Source organism: Aphelocoma coerulescens, chromosome 6 (genome assembly GCF_041296385.1).
Source record: "Aphelocoma coerulescens isolate FSJ_1873_10779 chromosome 6, UR_Acoe_1.0, whole genome shotgun sequence".
Lineage (NCBI taxonomy): Eukaryota > Metazoa > Chordata > Aves > Passeriformes > Corvidae > Aphelocoma > Aphelocoma coerulescens.
Genome location: NC_091020.1, coordinates 21,219,839 through 21,237,878, shown reverse-complemented (window position 1 = coordinate 21,237,878; position 18,040 = coordinate 21,219,839). Strand labels below are relative to the sequence as shown.

Sequence of the window (18,040 nt, the reverse complement as noted above, 5' to 3'; positions counted from 1 at the left end):
TCTGGTGTGCACAGAACAAAGAAAACAACCAGGGAAAGTAATTTTTCAAAAGCAACACTGTAAAGCTGCACTAGGCAATTCAGTCTGGCTGTAGCCATGGCCTAAATTTACAGTTTCAGATTTGATAATTAAAATTCTGTCTTGTGCAAATATTTCTACCTTTATGTTACTAATTTTTCATACACTTAGAGGGCAACAGAGGTGGATCTACTTAAGAGGTGTGGGATGCCATATGGGGAAGTCCTCTGAAACTTCCCTAGAAGTGCCTGGGAGCACTTCTGCAGCAATGCTATTTGGCCTAACTAGTCCAACTGGATAGCGGAAAATCACATTTAACATCTAATAAAAAACATGCACAGACTGATAGATGTAACATTACCAGTATGCAAAAATTAAAATGAAACAAATTAAGAACTCCAAACATTAAATTCAGATTGTTTATTGTAAACAGAATAACTCTAGCACTCTGTCATACTGGCTGTGTCACATGCACCCAATTCCACATCAACTGCTTAAAATAGCACTTGCAAAAATTACAGTTATGTAATAATAATTTATGGTTTCTTACATAAACTAATTAACAAGCACTAAAATTGAATTACAGTGTATTCTAGGTAGTTCTTTATTGCTTGTAGACACTGCAGCTTTGGATCCATTAAAATGAACCCATTAGTATGCCTGAGTTTATCAAAATTTACTGCTATATCAAACTCAGAAACTGTAAAATGCTGGAGAACACTTAAAAGCAATTAAGAGTTGTTGGAAAACTACATGGGTTTCCACATCCAGTCACAGAACTTTGAAGTTATACATTTTTTCCTCTGGAAAACATGATTTGTGAGCTTGTGTTAGATACACTGCTATTCCAATTTATTTATATAATCTGTTAGAGTTGATAGTACTTCCATGACTATATATATATATATTTATTTTTACACACAATAGGAGCCATTTCATTGTATTTACCATAAGAGTGGTATGTTTAAATACTAAATCCCAAAAAATATATTTTTATAATATGTTGTCAAAACTTTTACTATATATAATACAAATACTTTTACTAAAGGAAAACTATAAACAAAAGTGAAATGCAAGAGGGCAAAAAGCCTCATGTGAAGGTTCCATGAAAAATGTGAACAAAGACATCTTGACTGGTTTTGTTTAGACTGTATTTATTTTTTCCTCCTCATCAGGCTAAAAAAACTGCTAGTGGTCTTCCCTGGCAACAGGTTACATCACAAACTCTCATCAAATTTATTAAAAAGATATTGAAACACGTACCATTTAACCTTTAAAACAATTTTAAATGCACTGTATTTATTCAGTTAGACGAAACTCTCAGATAAACCCAACTTAAGGCCCTTGCCCTGTCAAGCATTCATTTAATTTGGCTTCAGAGCCAATGTAGGAACCAACATTAATTCAATCACAGAACAGCCCTATTGACTACACCAGGATTCTGGTATTTGACACACATGCCTGTCACATCAGGGCATTATTTTCAGGTTCTTCTAGTAAGAAGCAAATTCTCACTAACACCTCTGATGAGCCAATTTTGTATCTTCAGTGCTTTACATACTCTCTCCTAAGTGCCATCTCTTTTATGCACCCCAGAGGTAGGAGAATTTAATGCTCCTTACCTTTTCCTATGTGGGTGCTGTCCCAAGCACTGCAGAAGTCAGCAAAGTTGGTGAAGATGAGACACCATATATATTGTTTTAACATTTTACTACACTATGGAATATCTATATGTATAAACATTATTTCAGCATAGTTCTTGATCCTTCTAAGTTCTGCACAGCCTTCTTCCAAGAAGTAGGAGCAAACCCTTTGTGATGTAACCTGAAGCACAGGCTGTGCTGTAGCACTGCTACCCCAGCACTGCACTGTCCCAAACACCTTCCTGAAGGACAAGAAGGACCCATACATGTATCAAAACAATGACGTCTCTGATTCTGAGAGCCCCTATTTGACATGCACCTGTTCTTGAGTAAAGAACTAGTGTGTGTTTAAAGTTATTTGCACTAGTGAGTGCTTTGCTGGACTGAGACCAACCATAACAAGTGAGGCAAAAGGGACTGTGTTCTCCGTCAGTACATATGCAACTGAAAACAAAAAATGACACCAAATAAAGTATTTGATATACCACATGGACAGTTCACAGTAATGCTGAAAAACTGAACAGGATGTTGACAGTATCAAGAGACTGGGACAACACTTTTGGTAACAAAGATAAGATGCACTAATAAAGTGTTTCCAGCATTTTACTAGTTTTAATATAAAATGTCCCCAAATTTGTATAGAAAGATTAAAATCATGCCCTTATCTTCAATTATTCTCCTTAAGACAATTCTCTCACCTATTACTGTGTTGTCAAATTTCCTTTTTTTCAGCCCCACTGGTCTTCATAAAACTTAAATAGAAAATATGTTGGTTGCATTAAGCATCAATTAAAAAAGTATCATTCAACACGTCACTTCAAAAAAAATGTGAAAGTCTCTATTTTTAAGAAAAATTGTTGACCCCATCCCAAAAAGGACTTACTTCTCTCACCCCCTCCAACTCCCAATAAGATAATTATTGGGATACTAAACAGTGTTTTTCAGGAGTAACAAGCACATTTCAAGCAACTTTGTTTGCTCTGGAGGGTTATTTCATCAAAATGAAAATCTGAAGGGATATATTATTTTAAAAATATACTGCATCTACAAGTTTTCTATTATTACTGTTTCAGTTGATTTTGGTTTTTAACAGGTTGTCTGTAATATAAATGACACATGACCACAACTGATTTTTATATACTCTCTATCCCTAACACACAGCTAATGTCAAAAGAACCAAGAAGGAATTAGGGACTTTCATAATGAACAGAACCATTTATCCCAATGATCTTTAATAATTTTGTTCATCACAAAGTCCCCTGAAACCATGTCAGTACTGATCATTTGCATTTCTTCATCCATTGGGGTTCTTCACAGTTTTGCAGCCATGAAATTGATATGTGGTTTCACCAGTGGGAAGAGCGGCAGACTGCGCTTGAATTCTGTCATATTTTCAATCACACTTGGCTGCAAAGAAGTGCATGCAAGAAAAAGTCTGCTCAGTATCTTCAATCAGAAAAATGACCAATTCCTTGCTTTCCATTTTAACTGTTGCTACAGCTACAAAGAAACATACCTGTCTTGCTCTTTTCTACAAGAAATTAGTGATTCAATTAGTGATTCATGCTTCATTATTACAGGAACCTCCAAAATACAACATTATTTCTTACAGAATAACCGGTTTCATATTTATGTCATTTCAAACAGCTATAATGCAGTAACTGCATTGCTAATAATGTCAGGATCTCCAATAATGCAGCGCTGATAATTTCATTTACAAGTTCTGCTTCAGACCACCCCACCTGTCCTTTGAACATCAGAGTAAGATCATAACCACAATAGCTATTCTGTGCTCTATTATTTTTAGATGTACTAACAAAGTAAGTTTCTAATATTTCAGTCATAATAGCTAATATGTCCCCATACCATTCATACAGAAATTTCTACCCATGGCAATTATTTCACCTGATGAAGACAGATCTACCACACTGTGAAAAGTTAATCACCTACTGGGACAAACACTGCCATCCTTCAAGAAAATTCACTAAAGGCCCAGTAAAGGCCCAGTGCTGTCCCATCTAACCCAGTGAAATCTGTAATACTTGTAGGAACAGAATTTGCCGAATTGTTTTCCTCCACAAGTTACACATTGACAGGAATGTGCATTAATATTTTAGGCTTTAAGACAATGACCAAGTAGTTGGTTTTGTTGTTGCTTTGGGGTTGGTGGGTTGTTTGGGTTTTTTAAACAAAGATTATAAATTTGTTGCTGCATATGCATCTCTCTCGACACCTGATTTATCTGATCATATACGATCAGTATTTTCAGACACTAATCATCTGTATTCACTCCATAGTGCAGATACTCAGTGCAGTTTATTACTATTAGCTTTCACTTCAGAGGGCTGAAAGGAACAGAGGTAACTGGACAAATTGATAAAAGGAAAAATCAGGAAAAATCACTGTTGTTAGTGAGGACAAAAATGCATGTAGGAAAGAGCTAAAACATCAACCCCATGACAGCAGGAATTTCCAGAAGTCTGTTTCTCCCTATAAACTCGTGTTTAATAATACTAAACCTCTAGATTAAGAATGCAGGCTAGGATTTTTTTGTGTGTTGTTTCTTTTTACCTGTGGTAGTGGTGGTGCTGGTGCCAGGTTCACATCATTTTGGCATGGAAATTCTCCAACAACAGGGCCTATTTAACATCAGCAAAATTAATCTGGGACCATAATTTAATGAGTATCTTTTACATAATTAATTGTTTTCTCTTATAAGACAGGCATCTAAATAAAGCACAGGTTTTTAATTTTAAAGTATCACTAAATAAGGTTTTCTAAACATTTTGCTTTTATATACCATGGCTGTCCATTATTTTATTTGAAAACATGAGCTGAGGCAGTGGCTTTTATTCATTTTACTTACACATAAAGAGAATGTAGAAATAGAAATTGCTATGTTGATCAATGAATACTTGAAACTGCTTCTCAGTACAAATTATGAGAACAGTAGCAAATGCCAGTGGTACACTCAAGAGCAGTGCAAGAACAGCACATCATTTGATAAGGAAATGCCTACAGAAGTGTAGAGGTTACTCCAGGTACCACAAATCTGGACAGCAACCCCAAGTACTCCCTGCCTGTCTCCATACACGTCCTACTCCAATTACTCCAAAACTTCTTTTTGCATTTCTAATCTCAATTTTTTTCATGGCGTAAGAGAGGCCAAATGCCAGATTAAAAGATTTAGGACTGGGGAGTTGTTTTAGGACTTGTTATAATTCTGTAAGTAACCACTTGTTAGGTTGTCTCGGAAGCTCATCCTCGTCTTGGGAAGATACCATTCCAAGCAAATAATAATTAATCTGGCAATACAGTTACTACACTTTAAAAAGTTTTTTTCTAGATAGGAGAAGTTTTAGAATTATTTCTATTTAGCAATTGCTAGTCATGAAAACTGGAAAGATGCTTTGAAGCAAGTCTTCCTTACTCAGCTGCAAAGCTACAATTTCTACACTACCATGAAAGTTGATCCTTCAGAGGCAGAAGAGTTTCATGACACGCACGCAGTATCTGCTTCTCTCTCTACTACAGACAAGTCTTTAATATTTTTGATTTTGCAAACAGATGCATGTTGGAATTTAAGTCCAGTATAAAATGGTGGAAGAATTGCAAACAAAACCTTAGAAGTTTCTCCTCTAAGTTTACTCATATTAACACTTCTAGCCTTTTCCTTATTGCATTCTAAAATGGAACAATACAGTCAGAATGCGCAACTGATCTATATTACTTCAAAATAAAATCTAAATAAAAGTTGACTTTCTTAAATTTAAATAAAATGTTTGACATTCCCAGAAGTTTTGGGTTTTGTCTGAGGGTGCTTGAATACTACTGGGGACATTCAATGCTTCTCAGGCAAAAAAAACCCCACACTGGACTGATAACTGCAAATCCTAATTTTGGGTTGGTTGGGGTTTTTTTTCCCCTGTAGGACTATTACAAAGTTTTATGTTTGTTTTAAAACACCTTGTTGAAAACAGAAGTGCTATTTTAGGATATATTGTTTTATTATCAATATACTTCAGACTGGCTGAAAAACTTCTCTAAAAAAAATTAACAAAAAATTTGAAGCATCTATGTGAAGTAAACCTAGAAAAACCCCCACCTTCTTCCTCTGAAAGGTATGTCATCCCCAAAGCTGAGTTTTTCTTACAGTGTATTTGCATGATGTAATATGGCTATCTGTAACTGTGACTTGCTGGAACAGGAATTGATTAATTACTATATTCAGCACAATACTTACAGGAATCCATTTCCCTTGCAAGGACATGTACTGATACCTTGTGCCTTCTGGGAGCATCTATTGCCAACAGCACCTACAGTAAAAAACATCAAGTCCTTCATGTGTAGGAAGTATCCCTTAGACATATAAAATAGTAAAAAGAACAAGAGCATTTAAATTTTAATTTAAGCCTTGAAATGAGGGATGAATTTTGAGATGTGCCTTCAAATATTATTAAGAGTCATCCATACAGTACTCTTGAATTATTTTACAATCAAGTTAAGCAATTCATATACTGCTTGGAAGTCAGAAAAACTGTAAGTAACAGAAATTCAGCCATTAACTATCACAGTATCAAGAATACAACCTAAAATCGCTGCAGAATTTTCTGTCCCTAGCAGCCTTCTGGAAGCACATCACCCTGAACACAACCATTAAATTCAGCTAGACTAGCTCACCAATCTAGCCTGTTATTTCTGCTCTGGAATTCTGGATAATCATGTATTGAGCATTGGTGTAAGTGAAATAGTATAGATTCCTACAAATCCAGAATATGCATACTTGTTCAAATTATCATTTATTAAACAACAGGTACTGAAATTCCATCTACTAACTTTGCAGTTGCTGCATATCTTCACCCATGCTATCATACTATTAAAAAAATTTGAAGTAAACAACCCCCTCTGCCCAAGAGAGGAAAAAAAGAACACAGACACACACAGGCCCATGCTTCTTCATGGGCAGAAATTTTTCCATCCAATAATAAATTCTGAAGACATTAAGTCAATTTTATTTTCCAAAGAACTCCCTGAGCTACCAACCAGCTGCTCCATAAGTAATAAAACTCCATGAGCACTTTGCAATATAGTGAAATACCATCATCTATTACACATTACAGAACAGGAAGAATGATGCCCAATTTTTTTTATACTGGTGGGGGGTGACAGGGACACATTTTGATCGCTTATATTAGATATCCATCCAAGTTAAAATGTACAATTACTGCATCTTTATGCTGTTCCTTTGCTCTGCCTAACCATTAGAGAAAGAAAAAACACCACTGATTTACAGTGAACAGAGCTTTAAAAATATCTGTTTCATTCACAATTCATGCCCATAAAATAAGCTGAATCACTGATTGGTTGAAGAAAAAGATAAAAGAACAAATGTGCCATTTTGGCCAGGCTTGGTCATAGAGCAGCACATTTTATGCCCATAAAGAAAGGACAAATGAAGTAAGTAGAGTAAGCGCTGGCAAGAAAAAAAACACACCAAAACCCTATCATTCTGTACAATTTTTACAGTTGCTATTAAACTAAGTAATATTCAGGAAATAAAAGGTATCTGCATCGATTTTATCATCTGCCTAAAACAGGTGTCAGTATACCCCTTCATAGCATACACAAAGAAGATTCAGTTGCACTTCCATCTCATTCTAAGTAACATTTTAGCTACATGACTAACTTACCTTGTAGAACTGTATAATGTCATCCTTGGTCAGGGTCTTTAGATAAGCCACTTCAATGTTATCTGCACAACAATAGTACAAATTAGAGTGAGTCTGCAGATCACAGCTGGTTATTAGCACACTGCTTATACAAAGTATATTTCTTTCAAATTCAGATGAAATTGACTGCAAATGATAAGCTTTTCATTGTTATCTTTCAAGTTAATACTTGCTTCACTAAAAGTGTCAGTAGAATCTTGGCAGAAAATTGTACTTCAGTAAGTCTATTTGATTGGACTTACTAAAAAATGCACGATTGAAGAATACTGATTGCACTGTAGGATATTCAGTAGCTAAAATAGATATGCCTACTCTTGTATATTATCTTCCTATCAGTTGCATATTTCTAATGCAGACTGGTTATAGATGGCTTTTATTCACAGTTAAGAAACAGGATGGTAGGACATACTTTTAAAGAAATGTGCCTACACACCCCTTAAGAAGTAGTCACACCTTTAAGGTATCTGCGGACAACGTGTCTCAGTTGCTACATTCCTTCATATTAATTAAACTGTCATGGACTAATCACCTAATATCATTGCTGCTTAAGCAGAAGGATTTCTTGTTGTAGGCGTGCTTGCTTTTCTTAGGATTAGCAAAAGATCAAGGAAGAAATATGTGCAAGAGAACAGGCAGCTTACAAGTCTGTAAGGCAGGCTGTAAGTAATATGAAGTTCTATATGGAGGAAATAAAGTCAACAATACAGTTTGGAAAACTAGGTAAGATTTGGGAGAAAACAGTAAAAGTAGTAATAATAGAAATGTAAAAACATAAAAAATCCTTCCACTTCTTAAGGCTGGAATATGAATTTCCAATTTTGACAATTCTAGTAATATTATAATCATTAATGATATAAAATTACTAGAGGGGAGAGGGGAATTAAAGGTATAAAAGTCAAGGGAAATAATATGTGGGATTGAGATATGAAAAATATGGCTATACTTCGCAGTAAGAAATTCCAGAGAGATAACAGTGATCCAACTATGGTATAAACAGAAACACTTCAGGCAGAGAAAAATCAGACTATTTCATCAGACACAAAAAAAAGTACTCGAAGTGAAAAATTTCCATGCCCCTTCTTATGCTCAGACATGAAACCTTGTCAGTAGCTCTCATTCTCTCCAGACCAAGCTAGATGACAAGTCAAAACTGTTCATTATTAAACAGCTCAGTGAGTCATCGTAAAGCAAAAAGACTGTATTTGCTATCATGGAAAGCCAATACAGTGCCCGTAAAGCAGAAGAGAAGTCACGGACTACGGAGTGAGTTTTATGGAGGAAGCATATTATGCATGAAGACAGAAAATTACAGCTGTGAATAAGAGTCGAGACATGAAAATCAGGAAAAGCTGATCTGTACCTAAACTGATTTTTTTTTAATGTTAGAAACTGAATTACTAATGTATCTAACGAATGTATTACTAATATATCTAACTGTATTACTAATGTATGTTAGTATTTTTTAAAAAAAACTTAAAATACATTTGAAAAGTATTTAAAAAAAAATACAACTTAAATATCATGTAGGACCACACAGTAAATAACTGTCTGTCCATTTTCAGTAATAATACTAGAAGCTGGATCTTATTTGGTCTCCTGTAAACCTATAACTTTCAAAGCATCATAGATGGAAAAAAAAAATCAGTGTTTCTTCAAATTCACTCTAAGATGAGACAGATTGCATGTTAGTTAAGATATCTGCTGTTGCTTCTGCCAGCACTCCCTCAAAACAGCTGCACAATGGGAAGAGTAATAGGGTTCATATGAATGTGTGTACTGTCAGGAAAGTCAGTGTATATCTGAATGCACCTCAGAGAAATAGATAGTAAATTATGCATAGCAATGTAAAAGTTTATGTTGTTCCCAAATGAATATGACACTCAACAGTCACAAATGTAGCCAAACTAGAGCATTCAGTTTTAAAGGAATTACCATTTGTCTTACCTCTGTCAAAGTTATACTGCTGGGAAATTATTTCTCCCCAGTATTTAGCACATTCTGCAGACAGCTTCTTTGGTTTGTCTAGACGACGAATTGCTAAAGCTTGGATGTGTTTTTGGAAGGCCTCTTCTGTCATGTCTTCTATGCACTTCTCCATAGTTTTTAAGAATGCTTCAACTCTGCTCTCTAAATAGTGTGGTGGCTTTTCAGATTGGATAATAAATCGCAGTCCTTGGATGCCATTTGCCCGACGTGGACCACTGAACACAATGTAACCTTGGCAAAACAAGAGCAGCCACAAATTAGAAGAAATCCCTTGTCACAGCACTGCATTTACCAAATGTGACATGTTTGACAAGAATGCAATGCTATGCTAACTTAATTCTGTATTATAAATAAAATAATGCAGGTTTTCAAAATGTGTCACTGTATTTTTTTTAGAACATCTTTATTTCACTGAGGTCAAGATCAGTACAGGAGAGGGGCAAGGAGGAGATGAGGCAGACACAAAAGCAATTCTGTCATCAGGATCAGGATACCAGAAATGAAGCTGTACTCTACTGCTTCATTAGATTCAACATTAGAAACTTACTGTTTTTCCATAACATCTAACCTGAATTCTCTTTGTTGCAATGTAAGACCACTACTTCCCACTTTATCCGTTAAAGTATTATTCCCTTCCTTTTTGTTGCAGGATTTGCTAATCTGAACAACTAATCCTTTCTGCAGTATTCCTCCACCCTTTTAATAGCAAATCTATCACATTTCAGTCTTAAATGTTGTTTTATAGTTTTCTTATCGTTTCCTGATGCTCATGTCAAACCTGTTTACAGTATTTCAGAGTTCTTATCTGAACGATTTAGGAGTATGAGTGCATCTTGAACGCTTCCATTTACATATCCCAGCACTTTACACAGCAGCATGACACTGCTGATTTATGTCCTACTTTTGATCCACTGTACCCTGCAGAGTTTTCTACAAAACTGCTACTTAGCCAGTTGCTTCCTAGCTTGTATCTGTGCCATCGGTTGTTCCTGCCAAACTGTTCCTAACAAATTGCATCTTATCTTCATTCAAGTCATGTTTCCAAAATGTCAAACTAATTTTAAATTCTAACTCTATCTTCCCACACACTTGCAGCCTCTCCCAAATTAGTATTATCTGAAGATTCAGTGAGTATCCTCGCTCTTCTATCATCCAGAATTTTAATGAATATACCATGTACCACTGGATCACAGTAGAGCTCTGTAGAACACTGTTTTCCAAATGAACTACTCTCTATTCTCCAGTCATGACCTTCCAAAGTCCTGCACCCAAATGTGTAGCACTTCCACCTAGGTACTTCAGTAACAGTGTCTCAGTAACCTTCTATGAATTTAGAACTAGCTTGAAAGTTTATTCCACATTTTCCTGGACTTAGAATTAAACGGACTGATCTATAGTTTCCCTGCTTTTTTCTCTTTCTTTTTTTTTAAGGAAACATGTACCATTTAGCTGTGTCTATCTTTCCAATACCCCATTTATCATCCACAAATTTTCCACTATAAGACTTCTAATTCCAAGATTTCCTAACTTCATCCTTTGGAATAGAATGCAGAGTTCATCACACTTTGAACTTTTTTAAAGCTTCTAATTTAATCTGATTAATCTGTTATTTTCCTGTTCAAAGGTAAAACACAGACTTTGATCACCAGTGTTTATCTGGGAAGTCATCTGGCCACAGCTGACATTTTTAGTGCAAACTAACTAAGCCATCCCAAATTTTCTGATGATTTGAACATTTTGATTTTAATGATTTCAACACTTTGATTTTTTTTTTCCATCACTGCCAACTTTTCTCCTCCACTTTCTCATACTGCTTAAGCTTTTATTGAAAGAATCCTTGTTACTAATTGTACTCTTTAGCAAACTGCTAATTCTTGAACTTCTTTTTCCCTAAGATTTCTCAGAAATCTTACTAGCAATTCCACGAAGTTTACTGGATTTTGATGGTATTTCTACTGTCTCCCCTCCTAAGTCTCATGAACTCTATTATGAGCAATTATGAAGTGCTGGACTAAACCAGTTCTTCCTCAGTTCCCCCCCTGCTCTCTTTAGCTGTTACTTCCAACTTCTATACAAAACTGGCCACCAGCACACTTCAAAAACCTGTTAAATACCCTGGGTTCTATCCTATTTTCAGAAGGTATATAAATAGTTGAAGTTCCTATGATAAATATTGTATGGCTGGTTCTGCTAGTTGCTCATGTAAAGCCTAATCTTGCCTGACATCCATGGCAGTTATCACACTGAAGTATTTGTCTGCTTCTCACCTTCAGGAAACCTGTACTCCTCCTCACCAGTATTTCAATCATGTGAGCTGTCATGCAAAGTCCCTGCCTCTCCTTCTTACTCTGTTTGGAATACCTCACCAGTTCTCAGGCTTACTGGTTCAGGTAACAATTATTTGTACTTATTAGTGAACAGCTATAGTCTTAAAAAGCCTGAAATGTATTTAGGTCTTCACCAACATGGTAGCTTACCATTACCCACACAGCAGTATTCCTAAAATAGGACTTATAATTTAACAGTTGGACTCAGTGATCTTAGAGGTCTTTTCCAACATCAATGATTCTGTGATTCTAGGAATCATGAAGTGCACCTAGAAGTAGGATCACAAGCAGAAACAATCAAACTACTTCTGGTTCTTTAAGAAGATCTAGAAATTTAGGGAACTGATCCAATCTCCTTTCGGTAAATTCTAATACGAAGTTTTCTGTACAGTGATTGCACTTTTTTTAGTCGGAGTTGATTTCAGGTATTTCAGACATCTTAAAAATCATGCCTGCTTGCTCTTATTTTAGACTCTGTGCACAGTAAAATTTCTTTGAGTCATCAGCAGTTAAGACGATTTACATCTACCAAGTGCCCTTTAAATGGCATTCACTAAGCAGGGAGAGAACACCTCCTCAGGTCTCGTGTGAGCGCGTGACTGTGACAGCTCGTGTGTACACAGACACGCGACTGCTCCGGAGAACTCACCTAACTGCTCCTGGGTGCGCAGAGTATTGAAGCACGGTTCTGAGATAATCTGGCAAAAGAGCTCCAAAAACATATTCTCAGAAGTGCTCTGCATGTCTGTCTGGTAATATATTTCAATGCCACAGTTGTTATGAACTTCATTTCTCTGTTGATACACAAACCAACCTCCTAAAAGACAAAGTTAAAACATTGAAGCTCATAAAAGTGTACGTTCTTATTGTCCACAATTAAAAAGATACTGGTCCATTCCATTTGTGGAATGGAATGACAATAAATGGTTGAGGACTGTAAAGGCAGAATTTCCACTAAGAGCATACTTTTCATGAGACAAGAAAAGACTGTATTATTTTAACATCACAATGTCAGCACTTGGAAATATCAGCAAGTAAACTGGAGCTGGCTGCTTCTCTTGAAGCAAGTATTTTTGGAACAGCAGTGAAATTCTGCATTGCCTCTACTGTGTAAACAGTTTCTAAAGACAATCTGCCAGAAACTATTATGAACATTAAAAATAACTCAGCATTTAATACCAACAGCTTCTTTTGTACATGGTAGCTTCCACAGACAAACAACTATGGGTAATTTATCTTGTCTGTACAGCTACATACGTCATCACTTGCAGCAATACCTTGAACCTCCTTCTTATAAAAAACCACTTTTTTCACCATGGAAGTAAAAGCATACAAGCACTACCGGACCAAAAGAATTTGTGTAAGAAAAAAAAAGTTATTTGTGTAAGAACTTTTCATTTTTCCAAAGAGTCATTATGGGCAATTCTTAACTTGATGGTAAATTAATACTCAGAAATGCTCAAAGAATGGTGTTTATTCAAATGTATACACTATGTGTAGGAGAGAGTGGGACAGGGCTCTTATTTCCAAAAATTATAACAAGTCACTTAGAACTGAATTGCAGAATCATATGATCATAGAAGGGCTTTGGACTGGCAGTCAGCTAAAAGATCATCCAAGTCATCCCTAGAAGTCCCATTTACATACACAAATTAAAAATGAAATCAAATTAATTGTCAAGTAGCCTAGAAAGATCATGTATTAGTTCATAATTTTATTAGTAAAACCACGCCCTAACTATATTTCTGAAGCTTAAAATAACTTGGAGTAAGTTTGGCTTCAAAACACACTCCTAGCAACACATTAATATGCATTTTAAAATTTTGTTAGCAAGGAGAATCTCAATTTAATGTGCCTTAAATATTGTAAATAAATCATTTAACTTACTGTCAGGAAGTTGCACTTCTCTGTATCTCACTAGCTGACTGGGAAGGAGTGGCTTTGTATGAGCATGCTCAATGAGAGTGTCCTCAACCATCTGCATAATTCCTAATGCAGCCTGGAAAAGAAAACAAAGATGATTTTTAATAATCATTAGTTATTCTGTATTGAACAGCAAGGTAAGACTTTCCAATTACTGATGGTGCTGTGAGAGAAAAGAAAAAAAAATCAGGAATAGAAAGAAGGAATATTGTAATTCAATACAAATACAGTAGAAGTTCAGTAGATGAGAGAAAGTGGGAGTGTGGAGGGCAAAAGTTTGTGTCTTCTTTATGTTTGAATTGTCTACATGTTTAACTACTTCTACTTCTCCCCAGTGCTCAGTGCTTCTGAAATTAAAGCTCAATGGGCTGCCTTTTTTTTTTTCCCCACCTTCCCTCCACCACTTCATGTGGTCATCTTTCAAAGTTTGAAAATGAGATATCTTAAATGTATGTTTGCAAAGCAAATGGCATTTCAATAGATAAAAATTTTCAGAAAACAAATGGTTACAGTCATGGATGCATTTCATTGACGTGTTGGTGGTCTTAAGACTCATTGCACAAATACTTTCTTTTATTAGATGGATTACAGTAATAATTAAAAAAATATATTAATAGTGAAAAAAATTAAAAGTCGTTAGTTTCATTCAAGGATTTAACTTCAACAGCTTCACCTCTTAAGGGTTACGTGTTCTTGTAGCCTGCACACTGAAAATTACAGTAACTTGCTACAAAATAGTTTTGGCTGAAAGCTAAAATCTCTCTCTCTGCATTGCCATAAACTCACACAAGTGATTTTATCAGAAACATGCAAAATGTTTGAAAACTTAATAAACATACACCCTACCAACACCGCCAAAACCCCCTCACAGTATCAAAGACAAAAAGATTGAGGTCTAAAAACCACAGTTTAAAAAGTTAGAGAAAAATACTACATATTCTTTCAATCAAGTCACCATATTAAAATATTGACAAGACTGCTCAGACAGATGCTCTGAACAGGATTACTTTACTTTCATTCACTTGCAGCAAATTAAGAAATTGCCAAAGAAAAAGCAAGTATCAGAATGAAATCAAAGAAAAAAATATGAATTTCATGCAGCTAGATAAATCCAATTTTTCAAGTCCAGATTCACCAAAATTTTTTTTCATTATTAAAAGGTGTCACAAGACAATGTAGATTTTGGTTTAATTTTAGTTGGAAAAAAATCTTAGGTCCAGGTTAAAATTGCTGAGATTTGTCAGTGATTATCACATCATGGGTACTGAAGGACAGACAACTTTTCCTACTTGCATCTCTTCAGGTTTGCAGATGATTCCCAAACACTACACAGTTATGGGTGTACCAGGACATCATTCCCAGCTCTTTAGCTGTAGGACTTTCAATAGCCACCCACTATGCCAAGTAAAGAATACACTTCTCTGATATAACTGCATCATCATGGAAATCTAAAACATCTGGACATTCAGTCCTATTTCTAGAAGGAACTGACCTTCATAAACAAACACAAAAGAAGGAAAAAGAGATTATTTTTAAATTTCTCTGCAAGAATACTCTACAAAATTTTTTAACAAGTACTTTAGAGACATTCTTGAAAAAATTTGTCTCTCCATGCTATTAGCTCCTTCCTCTCTTATTTTTCCCCTCTGTACTAGTTAATTTTCTTCTCCATACATTCAGCAGTCACTAGCAGTGTTTATAACAGCTCCTGCTAGTAAACTATCCCAGAGCTGTTGCAACACAAAATACTGTAAACAAGCTTTATGAAAAAAGACTGCAAAAACATACAAGAAAAGTACTACATTTTGTATTGGTATGTATATCAAGTATTAAGATTTCATATGCAAATACAAACTGTTACTATCTTAATGGAAGACGAAGCAAATGTTTTCTGAGTTTTACTTCCCTAACTGAGAGATGACACTTGACTTTTTTATGGTCCACCATTCCTGTATAGCTATGTGCAAACTACTTAATTTGGAAGGATACTGGATTCTTAAATCTTTGCTAGTTATTCTGAAAGTTTTTAATGGAAAAAAGCAAGATCTGCAGAACACCATTCCTTTTGCAGCTTGATCATAGTAATGACATGCAGCAGACTTTCAAATACTTAGATCCTAAGTTGTTTTTATTAAATTTCCAAGAGCAATATAGAGGCAGCACTCAGCTTAACAAATCTAAAGTGGAAAAAATGACACTCTCATACTCCCATAAAGATAAAAAAGTACAAAGTTAAATTATGAAATCACATTTGGCAAAACTGCTTTAAGATCTGCAAAGATTAAACTAGTGTTCCATTTTTATGCTGCTTTTAAATAAAAATTGTTTTATTAAGAAAGTATCACACCAACCTGTTTTGTTATATTGCCATGGAGAAGAGCTTCGATGTGTAACCGTGACAACAGCTGTGCTATGAAGGCCTTGAGACGGGGAAGAGTGACATCTACAATAGATATTTAGACAGTTAAATCACTCAAATGCATTTTTAAATTATGAAGGACCTAAGCCTAAGTCATCATTAGATACAGCGCATTTCTCAGGAGGAGAAATTTGTCATTATGAAGAAGTGAATCTCTCCTTAAAAATGCAACATTGGAATGCTTCCAGGTCTAAACAGCAGCACTCATCATATAGTTTATTTCACTTAGAATTCACATGCTGTCTTGACCCAGATTCAAAAAAAAAAAAAAAAGAAGCTGCCTTTCCAATCATGCTGAACAAACACTCATTCTCCAGAGAAAACAGTTGCAATTATTCAGGTGGTGTTCCAAGGAAAAGCCTTAGTTATTAACTAAACAAGCAACATGTAGTTTATAATGCTCAAGAAGCACACTGTGCATTTACCATCCAGACTAAAAAAAGAACCTCAACTCAAATGTAGTGTTTTAATATTAACTTTGCAACAAACAAGACACAAGAAAAGTACTTTGGCAATATATTCTAGAGGACACATGCACAACACATACACATTCTATCCAGCCCACCCTTGCAAAGCAGTTTTCATATGTACTGCAAAGTATAGTTTAACACATAGAATCAATGGAATAAGAGAAAGGATGGTTGAATGCATGGGGTGTTTATGGATACGTGTTCTGAATCAAATCAATATAATAATAAATACAAAAGCCAGGTATTCTTGAAAATAATGTCTTGGTGTATTCCAAGAAGATATTACAAGACATTTTGCAAACTGTCCCAGGAACAGCCTTTTAATACAACACAGTAAAATGCAGGTAGGGAAAAGTTCTTCAGCTATTACTACAAACATAGAATCACCACAGAATGGCTTGGGTTGAGAGGGACCTTAAAGATCGTCTAGTTCTGACATCCCTGCCATGGGCACGGACACCTTCCACTAGGCTGGTTGCTCAGAATCCCACTCCAGCTGGACTTGAAACATCAATTAAATCTCTTAATTTGAAACTTCTTCTTCCTTCAAATATACTGGGGTGCCTACTCTTTGTTTAGAGCCACAATACTCTTTATTCTTCATCATTGTTGTCATTATCTACAGAAAGTACGTATTTTTTCTTTATTAGCTACGGTTCTTTATTACCTACAGAAACATAAGCTAGGATTCCCCAATAACAGAAAAAACAAAACAGTTTGCACATTGGGAAGTACTGTGCAGATACACTCCAATGTGCCTGTAAGATGCCAACTAGAGCCAAATGATTTTACCAACGTTGACTAAGTATTGGATTCACCATATCCAGGTTCATACCCAAAAAGTTGGTCAAGTTTTGCCTGAACTTTTACCTGCAAGTTTTGCCATTTGAGACCTTTTCCATGACCTACTCTACTTCTCTGAAACTGGAGGGCAAGTGCAGCAAGACCAGCATCAGCTCAGGTCTGGCACTGCAGGGGGTTCACTTGAATAGTGAGCAGAGGTCAAAACAAGTATCCTCAATAGTTAAGTAACATAAGAAAAGAAACAACAAAGTGGCAGAACATTACCATCTAGAGCTTCTTTTAATTCATCTTTGGTCCAAGCAACTTCTGTCATCAGGAGTCGGAGATAATACATTGCATGCTGGTGAGGCTGTTCAGCCCTGAAGTTGTTAAGTGATCTCATGTACTAAACCAAAACATTAGGTTCAAATTAGAAATTTAGAAATAAGAGTTCTGAACATAAAATATTAACACTGCACTCTCAACTTTGCATCAAAAAGATACAATTCAGATATTGAGAACATTCTCTTGCTTGTTTGAACGGTTAAAAAATTGTGTTAAATGACCTTAGTAATAATGTGGGCTTCTGAGCCTTTGGATTCAGCAAAAACCATTAAGATGGTTGAAATGAGCATGAAATCAAACTTGTCCATAAAATTAATGTCTAGAAATTAAACTATTGCAGTTAAACAATGACTTAGATCAAGTTGCTCTACCCAGGAAATCTGCATTCTGTGATGAC

At 35.5% G+C, this 18,040-nt stretch overlaps 1 protein-coding gene across 4 annotated transcripts in view; it reads right to left on the bottom strand.

The window, feature by feature from the left end:
- Nucleotides 1-423: 423 nt before the first annotated feature.
- Nucleotides 424-18,040, bottom strand: part of IDE (insulin degrading enzyme) — a 55,123-nt gene continuing 37,506 nt past the window's right edge. For all 4 annotated transcript variants that reach the window (XM_069019714.1, XM_069019713.1, XM_069019712.1 and 1 more), the window contains 9 exons: nucleotides 17,584-17,704; nucleotides 15,978-16,069; nucleotides 13,591-13,702; nucleotides 12,353-12,520; nucleotides 9,335-9,607; nucleotides 7,352-7,413; nucleotides 5,905-5,977; nucleotides 4,233-4,300; nucleotides 424-3,068 (listed from right to left, as the gene is read on the bottom strand). In XM_069019714.1, the coding sequence (XP_068875815.1) occupies nucleotides 2,973-3,068; nucleotides 4,233-4,300; nucleotides 5,905-5,977; nucleotides 7,352-7,413; nucleotides 9,335-9,607; nucleotides 12,353-12,520; nucleotides 13,591-13,702; nucleotides 15,978-16,069; nucleotides 17,584-17,704 (1,065 nt within the window). In that variant the 3' untranslated portion in view covers nucleotides 424-2,972. The remainder of the gene's footprint in view (nucleotides 3,069-4,232; nucleotides 4,301-5,904; nucleotides 5,978-7,351; nucleotides 7,414-9,334; nucleotides 9,608-12,352; nucleotides 12,521-13,590; nucleotides 13,703-15,977; nucleotides 16,070-17,583; nucleotides 17,705-18,040) is intronic.